General features: G+C 44.2%; 1 protein-coding gene across 1 annotated transcript; it reads right to left on the reverse strand.

Annotated features, from left to right (window-relative positions):
• Window positions 1-656: 656 nt before the first annotated feature.
• On the reverse strand, window positions 657-2,217 carry LOC139414220 (potassium voltage-gated channel subfamily A member 2). Its single transcript, XM_071162114.1, has one exon. The coding sequence runs from the start codon at window positions 2,215-2,217 to the stop codon at window positions 733-735; it is 1,485 nt and encodes a 494-aa protein (XP_071018215.1). The 3' UTR covers window positions 657-732.
• Between the last annotated feature and the right edge of the window lie 10,468 nt (window positions 2,218-12,685).

Here is a 12,685-nt window from a genome sequence, read left to right on the forward strand (position 1 = left end):
CTCAGTCATTCATCAGATACTGATGTCTACTGAAGAAAATAAGTCAAACCATCATAAGCTTATGGAGCTGATATCCCGTAAATCGTGCGGATTGCTACTACAGTATCACACTCCTCAGACTCAGGTCATGACAGGCCTCAGCAGCGCAGCATGCCTGCTTAATGCTCACACGTTCTGTAATCTCCAAGTAGTTCACCACAGAACGAACGGGTTTGTTTCGCTTGCTCCAGGAAGCAGCATATCGTAACACGCAAACAAGACTCTTCAGAAGCGCAGTGTGCCTTTAGCAATGAAGGGAGACCAGGGTAGGGGCCGGCACAGGGGGGCTGAAGCAGTGTTGGTGGTGTGGTTATTCTGGAAACTATAAATTCCCCCTTTTTTAACTACATTTCTCCTCTTTTTGTACTACTGTTGTGAACAGGTTATTTGAAAAAGTCACACTGACAAAGCCAACTCCATGCAGACATCAACAAGCAAAATGTGGATTATAAGATTTTAGATCTGACAGAAGGTCAGTTTGAGGGCAAGGTGTGACGAGCTAACAGGGGGAGTTAGGGGAGGAGTGAGCACATGGTCTCTGGTGTTTCTCACCACTCACAAAAGACGAGTACAGGTATACGTCCTGAATCTATTGCCTTGATATTCCAGCAGCACATGTGAAAAAGGAGGCTACACACCTGTCCTATCCTTTGACCCCTCAACCTCACCGAGAGGACAATGCCTGCCGCCTGGCTACACGTCTGTGAGCATTTTGGTGATGTTGACATAGTTTGTGTTGGCCAACGTCGTGCAGTTGGCCTGAGTCTTGAGGTTCTCTTCAGGGATGTCCTCAATACTGTTGTTCACCCCTTCCTGGATCTCCATGTAGTCTGATTTACTGATGGTTGAGCCGCTCCGGCTCTTTTTCAGCTCTTCATTCGAGTCCTCTTTGGTGACTGGGCCTAGGCACTGGGCCTGCTCCTCGCCCTCTGTCTCACGGTGGTAGAAGTAGTTGAAGTTGGAAACAATGACAGGCACGGGCAAGGCAATTGTCAGCACACCTGCAATGGCACAGAGGGAGCCCACAATCTTGCCACCAATGGTGGTCGGGACCATGTCACCATACCCTACTGTCGTCATGGAGACAACAGCCCACCAGAAGGCGTCTGGGATGCTTTCAAATTGCGATTCGGGCTCATCAGCTTCCGCAAAGTAGACAGCACTGGAGAAAAGTATGACTCCAATAAAGAGGAAGAAGATCAGCAGACCGAGCTCCCTCATACTAGCTTTCAGGGTTTGGCCCAGGATCTGAAGCCCCTTGGAGTGTCGCGAGAGCTTGAAAATTCGGAAGACTCGCACTAGACGGATGACCCTGAGAATCGCCAGGGACATGGCTTGCTGACCCGCCTGGCCATCCTCTGGTTTCTCAGCCAGCTCTGTGGCCAGGGTGATGAAGTAAGGGATGATGGCAACAACGTCAATGATGTTCATGACGTTACCAAAAAAGCCCGATTTGCTGGGGCAGGCGAACAAGCGCACCAGGAACTCAAAGGAGAACCAGATGATGCAGAGCGTCTCCAGGATGAAGAATGGGTCGGTGAAGTAGGTGGACGTGAAGTAGATTGTGGTGTTGGTATTGGTGTCAAAGACACTGTGCGGTTCGTCGTCGTCATTGCGGAAGATGGGCAGGGTTTCCAGGCAGAAGCTTACGATAGAGATGAGGATGACCATGACGGAGATGATAGCGATAATCCTAGCGGGACCCGAGCTCTCTGGGTACTCAAAGAGCAGCCACACTTGCCTCTGAAACTCATTGTCAGGAAGTGGCCTCTCTTCCTCCTTGACGAAACCCTCATCCTCTCTGAAGAGCTCAATGGCCTCATCCCCCAACTCATAGAAACGGATCTCCTCTGAGAAAATATCAAGGGTCACATTGGCCGGCCGCCGTAGCCTCCCTCCTGACTGGTAAAAATAGAGAATGGCATCAAAGCTGGTGCGGCTCCGGTCGAAGAAATACTCGTTCCTCAGTGGGTCGAAGTAGCGCATCCTCTTTTTGGGGTCCCCCAGCAGAGTGTCGGGGAACTGGGAAAGGGTTTTAAGCTGTGTCTCAAAACGCAGCCCAGAGATGTTGATGACCACTCTCTCGCAGCACTCGTGGTCAGCGTCAGGGTCGTACTCAGCCGGGTTCCCCGGGTGCGCTGCCGCCTCGTCAGAGGGGTCGCCAGTGGCTACAGTCATTCTGCTGGGGGAGCAGGGAGCCTGCGCTTTTCAGCCAGGAAACTGCTGGGAGGGGGACGGAGGAGAGGGAGGGGATTCAATGCCGTAAAGACCGGGCGGCCACAGGATCTCACAGGATGTCACCTCATGGATTGATCCGTCTGAAAGGGATAGATAGCAGAGATAATTTAAATAATATAACATATTGGTATAACATAAGAAATTCATTTGATAGAATTTGTGTTAGTCTGTCTGTCTGTCCTCAAGCCATGTACAGTGAGCTCCAAAAGTATTGGGACAGTGATACATTTTTGTTTTGGCGCTGTGGATGCTACCATGATTATGGATTATCCTGAATTAATCGTGAATAATGATGAGTGAGAAAGTTACAAGAGGCATAAATATCATACCCCCCCCCCGCCAAAACAAAAATGCTAACCTCTCACCATTACAATAACAGGGGAGGTCAGCATTTTTTTTCCCGGGGTATGATATTTGTACACCAGTAACTTTCTCACTCATCATTATTCACGATCCATTCAGGATAATCCATAATCATGGTAGCATCCACATTCATGTAGAAGTGTTTAGAAACATATTCGATTCTTATTTACAATAAAAGTGACTTCGGAATGACACATGACATTATTTACCATTCATTTCTATTGGGAACAAAATGATCTGAAACAACCAAAACAAACAGCAAATGCATTCAACAAGTTTATAGAGTCACATGCTTGATGTAACCATTGCATGCTAGAAATCTGGGTCCAAATACTAAACTTTTGACTACTTTAATACACATATAATTGAATTTGTCCAAATACTTTCGGTCCCCTAAAATGGGAGGACTATGCACAAAAAAAAGGGATGTAATTTCTAAACGTTTCCCCCAATATGGATGAAAATAACCTCAAATGAAACTGTCTGCCTGAACTTTAACCTCATAGTCATGGTATCACTTCAAATGCAAAGTGCTGGTGTACAGAGCCAAAACAACAACAACAAAATAACTGTCCCAATACATTTGGAGCGACTGTTTTATACTGTAATGGAACACTGACATCAAATAAAATATACTTCTGTAGGCTACAACCAAAGCATTCGGCACTCTAAAACACACATAAACGTTTGCATATTAATGGGGAAATGTATTGTATACCCCGAGCGCAATGCAGCCAACTAGTTTACAACTCGCATAGATATTGTAGCATATGAATCAGGGCATGTGCTCTTTCTGATCCCCTGCCATGGACAATATCAATTCACCTCCTGCCGTCAAATAATGCATGAATATGTCTATGCAGTAAAGGCACCAAATCTATACAGATAGACCTTATCTAGCTTATCGTTGCGTACGGCCCAGTACATCACCGGGGCCAAGCTTCTATACCAGGACCTCTATACCAGGCGGTGTCAGGGGAAGGCCCTAAAAGTTGTCAGACTCCAGCCACTCTAGTCATAGACTGTTCTCTTTGCTACCGCACGGGCAAGCAGTACCGGAGCGCCAAGTCTAGGTCCAAGAGGCTCCTAAATAGCTTCTGCCCCCAAGACATAAGACTCCTGAACAGCTAATCAAATGGCTACCCAGACTATTTGCACCCCCCACATATACATATTACCTCAATTACCTCGACACCGGTGCCCCCGCACATTTACTCTGTACCTGTACCACCATGTATAACAGCTTCGCAATTTTTATTTACTGCTGCTCTTTAATTTGTTTTTATTCTTATCTATTACTTTTTGTTAGGTACTTTCTCAAAACTGCATTGTTAGTTAAGGGCTTTGTAAGTAAGCATTTCACTGTAAGGTCTATTACACCTGTTGTATTCGGCGCATGGGACAAATACAATTGAATTGGATTTGATCACTGAAAAGCAATAACTGAATCGTGAAACGTATGCACCATTTATTTTTATGTTCCATGAAACCCTCAATGTCACTTAACCATCATTCACTTTAAGACAGTTTTGTTGAAGCATTTTAGACTGGTCTCAAATGGTGCATGTCTCTGCAATATTCAAAAACATCCATACATTATTCAACTGCAGTAGGAAATAGGTTTCAAGAGAAATCTCTTCTGTCTCTGCCCTCCAACACCATCTCTTGTATCTGCCATAAAGATGCATAGCTTTGTTAGGGATACTTTGGGATTTTTGGCAACAAAGTGCTTTATTTACTTCCCCAATGTCAGATGAACTCATCGTTACCGTTTGCATGTCTCTGCATCCAGTGTGAAGGAAGTTAAGAGGTAGTTTCGAGACAATGCTAAACAGCTAGCTCTTACCATAGACTTCAAGTCATTGCGCTAAGGCGAGATAGCAAGTTCCTTCAAACTGCACACAGAGATAGAAAAATGGTACCCAGGAGTTAATCTGGCTCTGGGGAAATAGATTCATGGCTTCATTGCCAAAATCCCGAAGTATCCCAGAAACACTATTCAATTGATAAATACTGAGCATCAAATAGCTGTTTTGTTCAATGGTCATCTAACGTTACTGTATCCCCTTTACTGCAGAGATCGATTATATACTTTACTAAATGAAAGTGATGTAGCCTATAGCAAAACAAACAGACATATTAAAAACCATACATACCAGCAGTCACCTTGTTCAAAACTGGGTGTTAGTTGCTGTTCCCATTTGTCACCTGATATAATGGGGTAAATTGCCAGCGGCCAGCGGTGTGTTTTATTTCCCGAGAAGAAGAAAAATATATGTCCTACTCTGCACCGTTAATCAGATAATCCTGTTGTCTGCAGCATCACCACGCGTGCACCGGTGTTGGAGAGCTACAGTATGCGGGTGTGTCCTCGCCTCCACCTCCCAGTCTTAGTTCTTCGCGCAGGTTGTGGTAGGGTGGCGATTGGCAAACACGGAGGAGATAGGTTCCGTACTGGAGGACTGGTACTTCTGGTGATGTCCAAATGTGCTAAAAATCTGCAGAATCCCATGCATCATTAAGTGTCCTTAGCCGCTATATGACGTTGACCGCATCAGGTAATGGACCTCGTACGGTACTCAGTGGCAACATCTGCAAAGAAAAAAGCAAGGAGGGGAGGTGGCGTAAAGGCGGACTTGTATTACAACGTGTGATATGACAAAACATATATATGTAAATAAGGACAACATGCAGACGAACACTGAGAAAGATAGAATCCCAACGGGGTTAATAAATTGTGTTGATGGATACGGTTTGAGTAACCAAGCAAGGATAATCTATCAGTTTTCCGATATTTTTCTCATTTTTAAAAGATCTCCATCTGCATCCATGACTCATCACTGTCAACCTAGTCTACTAACTACATGTTTGAGTATTAAAAGTAGATTATTAATTTTAAATAAATTCCCACTGAGAAAAACTGGTTGAATCAATGTTGTTTCCACGTAATTTCAACCAAAAAATGTCAATGTGATGACAAACTGATTGTATTTGCAAAAAGTCAGCAATTTAAGGGAATTTCGTATTTTTTTCTCCCAACTTTTAAACTAGATTAAAGGGTGAAGATGTTGGTTGATGTGACGTTGAATTCACATTAGGTGACAACTCAACCAAATGTAAATCAAAACTAGACGTTGAATTTATGTTTGTGCCCAGTGGGTTACAAGTAATGCGTAGGCTATTGACAAGTGCTCAATAAGAGACAAGTGCACAATAAGAAAATCACAATCCGTGCATTATTTTCTCCTTAATTGAAAACGCTACAGCGTTTAAAACGCAGAATGCTCACAGATATACATATGCAGGGGGCTATGACTGTGCTTGTCTATGAAGAGAGGATCGTTCTTAAAACCATGCATGCATTGCAGCCTCGTTATACATTGTAAAGAGAACGGCATTTTCCGACATTGATTTGGGATGACATGCATGAAGAATCACCCTGGACTGAGAGCCAGATTATGCAATTCTTCAGTGCCAGAACCCCGAATCAGTGGCATCACTTTCCTGGTTCTCTGTTTAGCTGGGGGTAAAACATGCTTAATTACCCCAGGTCTCAGTATTTCTAAGGATCAGTGGTAGCCATTAGCCTGGTGTAACCTAAAGCTTCAAGCCTTCAGTCGTGCAGTGATATGCATACAAAGAGACTAGGGATGGAGAATGGGCGAGAAAACACACTGTAGCCCTGCCACTCATCACTTATCTGCAGCGTGGGTTTTAAAGGGAACGGGTCTTGGATTTAAATTATAGCTAATCATTGTATATTAATATGAAATGCAGGCTATCATTATGCACGACCCAGTTAACAGTGTTTACTATGTAAATGTGTAACTATCTGATTGTATTACGCTGTAGGCCTAACACTGTAAACGAATATTTTGTTATCTGACACAATCTCATGCATGACTTCAAAAGGCTTCTGCTATGAAAGTAATCCCCCAAAAGTATTCTGTCCTATGAAACTGTGACACTTCTCAAACATGAGGGTGACAGCTAGGGAGAGGCGGTTTCATAATTGAGGATTTCTTAATTTGACTTGACACAGCAGCCATGTAGTGTTTTGTTCTGTTCTGCACCATCATATTGTCATCAATAGGGGCATCCAACAAAGATGTAATGCATTTCAAAATAGAGAGCTACATAATATCGATTCAATTAAATAATTCTCAGTTTTTCATTCTCATATGGAGTGCTTTCCCAGTCATCAGAAGGCAGTGAACACGTATGGCCACAGTTTCTACTGGCAGAAAACAAAACAGCCAGTCATAACACTGTAACACTCACAGAGCCAGCTACCGTGAAGGACTCACACTAACAGGACACTCACTATAACTGTGATTCCATGTGCAAGGATTTAATCAGGGACTTCCAGAACCCCTAATAGTTATAAAAATTAATGAAATTATGAGTGACAAGGCAGACGTGTTCCTTGAGAGAGTGCATAGAGTTTGTCTTTAGTTTTTCCAATTTCACAGCCTTGTGAACTAGCCGTGTATACTCTGGTTCTGCCCCCTTGGGATGTGATGACTCATAGAAAGTTATAGTCTGCTTTATTCCACAATTTCAAGGCCACAAATACACTTTACATGATGTCAAGTGAAACGTTTATGAAAAAAACGTTTGCAGGTGGTATTGACTAAACATTATTATTGTGCGACTGTGAGAGTTAAAGTTAAGAGAGATACCAGGATGAATAGATTACAATGGAATGACGCTTGTTCATATCTTACAAAACAATGTATGCTGTACACAGGGGGAGGATCAGAGTGCGAATTACGGGGGGCCCAGGGGGGTCTCAGACTCCCTGAATGAGACATGAGTCCCCTTAAATGGAACATAGTCAAACTTTTGGGGGGGGGGGGGGGGGGGGTCTCTAAATAATGCTCATTCAACCATTATCCTATTTGTTTAAAATGCCATTTATACTGATACAGTGGTAAATATGTCACTTCTGTCATTTGAAAAAAATGTATGTGGCTGCACTTGTCATCCCAGGACAGTCCCGTATCTCAGCCAGTTTCCGGGTGTCCCAACTTTTATTTCTACAGAAAAAGGTGTTTTTTTTGTCGTCAGCAAGACACATCAATTACTTCAGGCTCCAAAAGTGTAGACCCAATGAAAATCCCCAAATATCATGACACACTTTTGGGTGTTTTGTGATAGATGTTCATTCATTAAATGGCGCGATGCACTGTTTAGATGCTGGAATTATTTTGGAGTGGACGAACATAGCCTACTTTTTGAAGCGATTTGTTTGACAATAAGATGAAAGCGTCTTGACTGGTTGTGTTCATGACAAATTGAAAGGGTTAGAGTTAGGGAGGGAAGGACCAGCTGGTGATTTTTGTAAGACTTGGCTTCCTCGAGGTTACTGCTGGCTACAGCCCCTATTGTAGGAGAAGGACCGTCAAGGCTGCCCCTGCAGCTCCGTCCATAAAGCTGCCACACATGCTCACACCTTTCCCACTGTCTCTTAAAGGCTTTCCCAGGTTCTCCATGACAGCATAGACATTATTTATGAGCGAGGGGCCCATTACAAAACTGTTAATGCAGTCTCTGAAACTCAATTCATGTTGCATTTGCTGTCACTTGAATTAAACGTGAAGGGACCTAGTGCTCTAATGGTGTGTGTTTTAATCACATGGTGGTGGAGGAGGGGGCTGGGGGGGCAACAACAGTGAATGGAGTCTAAAGGGTATCGATTTCCGTTCGCTCCCCACCCGTCCTCTTCTCCAGATCTGTCAATACCCCCGCGTAGCATGAAAGGAGAGTTGAGAGAATAACCTCGAGTGGTGAAGCTAAGGCTTTTTTGTTTTTGACACTTACAGTATGGCCGCTTTTTCTTCAGATAACATCTGGTAGTGCAACCTAGTTTCCTGACCTTTGTTCCATTAACATATATGGCAGTACAATATGCGATGCAGTTAGTGGCTATCGTTCAATACTAACTCCAGTGGATGTTCTTGATGCATCTGTTTCCTGTCATTTGCACGCAGCCCGTGTGAGCTTAATTAGACGTATTGAATAGGCAGTATAAGTTGATGTCTCTCACAGCCTGAGTAGTGTTGTAATTCTCTGGGGGAGCTGTCTATTTGTGTGGAAGGTAGCAGAGAGCAGGGAGTGGTGTGTTCCAGCCGGAGGACTATTGACACTGCAATGCACCAGCCACACGCTTGACAGCCTCCTCTTATAAGACGACGCCAGGCTTATTACTGCCCAGTCTCAGCAGCTTAATCACACACGCACGCACGGGCACACGCGCGCACACACACACACACACATAAATTCAACATGTTACCCTGTAGCTCAGTTGGTAGAGCATGGCTCTTGGAATGCCAGAGTAGTGGGTTCAATTCCCAGGACCACCCCTATGTGAAATGTATGCCCACATTGCTTTGTATGAAAATGTCTTCTAAATGACATCTAAACAAATGATACTGTTCATAATGCAAAGAGAGAATCACTGTAACTGGTTGATGAAGTACACAAAATATGTACTTTGAAATGTTTATGTTTAGAATGATTCAGTAATGGTTCAAAGAGAGATTCAAGGACACCTTCATTCAAAGACGTACTGAATTGTATTACAGTAATAGCTTATCAGCCAAGATCAGGTAGCACATCCAGGAAATGCCCAGGGGAGAGGGCACAGATGATATCATGCACTTCCCTGCATTTGTTAAATGCATGAAAACACATTCTCTTGCTGCTGGATAAGATGATGTAATTCCCACCTTGGAACAATACCCTCATTAGTGTCGGTCCGTCTTCAGTCTCGTGGGCAACTTGGACTGAAATGACCTTCCTATAGTCTGTATACTGTCAACAGATTAAGTTCTACATTATTTTTCTTAGGACAACTAGCGATTGTGCACCCTGAAGCAAAAAGGTTTCCCCCGATACATTTCCAATCCCGTTGGGATGTGAGTCATTTCAACACAACTGTGTTGGAGAGAGAGACTATTACTGGGCTGTCTCTTGAGGTACCATAAGGACTACAGCTCGGGGACGTGGTATACACACCATACAGGATACTGAAAGAAAACAAGGTGGCCTAAACATACTGTAGAGTGCTGCGAGACAAGCGGTGTTGGCAGTGTGGACACCCTGAGTGAGCAGTTCTCAAAGAGACCCAAGGTTGAGTGCTGCAGTAGTCGAACATTCTCTTGTCCTTCTCTGTGTCACTGTGCTGCAGTGTGCACGGACAGGAGAGAGGAGGTCCAGCGAGATCCAGTTATGCTGCAGCCTGGACAACGTACAGCCACAGCAGGGCAGGCAGCATGGAGGGCGTGACCACGGAGCAGACACTGGAGCCGAGCCAGGACGCCAGGAGAGAGAACCACAAGGGCATTCATATCACTGCGGCAACAGCAGCAGCATCAGCAGTAGCCTCCCTCTCAGCCTAGCAGACTAGTTCACCTCAGACAGAGGTGAACACACATGCCGCTATAGACCAACAAGCTGTCAGTAGGGACAGTTTGTATTGAGAAAAAAACAACAGTGTTTTATTGATCATAAGTTTGCATAGGTCAAAGATTATGGTCCATGGAAGTGTGACATTTCACTCAAACAGGTCACATTCATAAAATTTGCAGTTCTGGCGACCGCACGAACAGAGAATAAATGAAGACACCAACCAGTAAACTATCCCATTGCTGCAGGGAACCATTTTCTATGAGCTCATATAAAGTTTAGTTTGGCTCTGCTGCTGCATGACTCAGGCCCAGTCAGTGAGAGGCAGGGACGAATCAGTGCTACTGATAGCAGGGGAATCCCTATGCGCCATGATGGAACTTCCATGTGTGTTACTGGGGTATGGGCCAGAAACAACTGGCTTTCCTCTACCTCCTAGCCCCTAGCCCTTTTGGATATATTTGGATCTGAAGAGGTATTTTGTGGTTGAGGAGCTAAGTCAGGTGTTTCACTGCGGAGTTTGGGACAAGAACCTGCAGTACTGCAGGAGCAGGAATGAGGAGCGTGTGTTTAGATGCGTATGTGATGCTAGCAAGCTGGACCTGGCATTCAGTGTAGACATCTGGGTCACGTTGTCCCCGAGCCGGGAGGTTTTGGGCAGCTGTCAATGAATGGGGGCAACATTTTGGGGGGCAATGACAATGATAGAAATTGAAACAGAATGCAACTGAATCTGGTTGTTTTAATGGTGACGGTTGATAGTTAATTCCTGGTGACTGTTGATAGTGAATTCCTGGTGACTGTTGATAGTGAATTCCTGGTGACTGTTGATAGCGAGTTCCTTTGTTGATAGCGAGTCTATTTGTGTTTCTGGTCTCTTCCATCAATGTGTTTTAAGGACTGTCGAGATGGAGAGCCGTTAAATTATGACGGTTTTAATAACATGGTTATTTATAACCATTGTGTTTAATAGGACTATATTGTTACATTCCAACCTGAAATTCCTCTACCATTGAACAGTCTTGTGCTTAGTCTAATATTGTTGCTATGGTGACTGCTCCTAGGGCTTCACAAGGCAGAGGAGAGGAAGCCCTGTCGTCACTCCTGGAGAGTCTCCCTCTCTCCTCACATCTAGGATATTAGAGGTAAAGTCAAAGCACAGTGACACAGCATTCTTTCTAGAGACCAATGCATTTTTACAGTGTCCAGTAACAACACTAAAGCAGTTTATTGAAACAGGCCTTGTAATACCATAAGGATTTGTCTGACTTTGTTGGCTGGGACATTTTGGGGGGGCAATGACAATGTTAGAAATTGAAACAGTTTTGCAACGGTGGTATTCATACTTAGCAATGAGGGTAATATGAGTCTTCTTTCCCCTTTAAATGATTGATGAATTCATTTATACATTTTCTGTAACCTCTGGTATCCTTGGTCCTGTTTGAGCTCCTTCAACTGATCGGAGAGTGGATCGTCGTTATACATACAGCCAAACAGCTAAGCACAGTATACAATAAACATGTTATACTAAAACCCGTTCTTTAATGACTGGCTTGGTATTTAGATCCATTGAGAGAAAATTCTGTATGTGTACACTCCTCATGATATGTTTGGTGGGCTTCTCTTTGTCTTGACTCAAAAGCGTTGAACGCAGAGTCATGATTCAGAAGAGTGAACTTTATAAATATCTCCTCTGAAGAGTAGATGGATGCTTTGCAGTTTGCACCCAGAGTAATAACAGCACGATGTCTGAAGCATGCTATTACTGGCTGATGCCATATAATGTACATTTTTATAACAGTTTTAGGGCTAAGACAACATGAAAAAGTTTTTTTTTTGCAGATATAAACAATCATCAATACAGTTGGTGAAGTTAGTACTACCATAAAAGTACTCTCCCCAGAATGTACTGCATCCCCTATATCATTATAGCTTTTAGCAGAAGCTCTTATCCAGAGTGACATACAGGAGGAGCAATTAGGGTTAAGTGCCTTGCTCAAGGGCACGTCGACAGACTTTTCACCTAGCCGCCTGGGGGATTTGAACCAGCAACCATTACGGTTATTGGCCCAACACTCCGCTAGGCTACCTGCCGCCCCATCAGCATCACTCCTTTCTGCATCACAGCATCACTCTTTTCATGTGGCAGATGTCTGCCTGGGAGTGGAAGGAATATGCTCGGGGTCTTCTCTCCTCCTCTGCCTGAGCATGACACAAACATGCACACACACATACGTCTGCCTGCAGCCAGAGCCCCTACCGAGCCACAGAGAACAAGGGGGCATTGGCTTCGTTTTGTGCAACTAATCTATGATATGGATGACGTGTGTGTGTGTGTGTGTGTGTGTGTGTGTGTGGTTTGTGTGTGTGTGTGTGGCTGTATGAAGGGGGTTGTTCCTCATTCCTGGCAATAGAGAGAGTGCCTCTCCTGAGAAGTGTCTCTCAGCACTCCGATGCCAAGGGTTCTAGAGTGCAGTCAGCCAGGCGTACAGTACCAGCTGAGACTATCTACATTTTACAGCTGGGTATCGGCTCAAGCGTACATGTATTCAGTACTGTACATGCTGCACACATTCCCATCGACACACACACTGTCACACACTTTCACAGTCACACACACGCGCACACACACACT

This window comes from Oncorhynchus clarkii, chromosome 7, assembly GCF_045791955.1.
Source record: "Oncorhynchus clarkii lewisi isolate Uvic-CL-2024 chromosome 7, UVic_Ocla_1.0, whole genome shotgun sequence".
Lineage (NCBI taxonomy): Eukaryota > Metazoa > Chordata > Actinopteri > Salmoniformes > Salmonidae > Oncorhynchus > Oncorhynchus clarkii.

Bases quoted from the DNA above. Each gene is read 5' to 3' on its own strand.
- LOC139414220 (XM_071162114.1), bottom strand. From the start codon at position 2,217: ATGACTGTAGCCACTGGCGACCCCTCTGACGAGGCGGCAGCGCACCCG.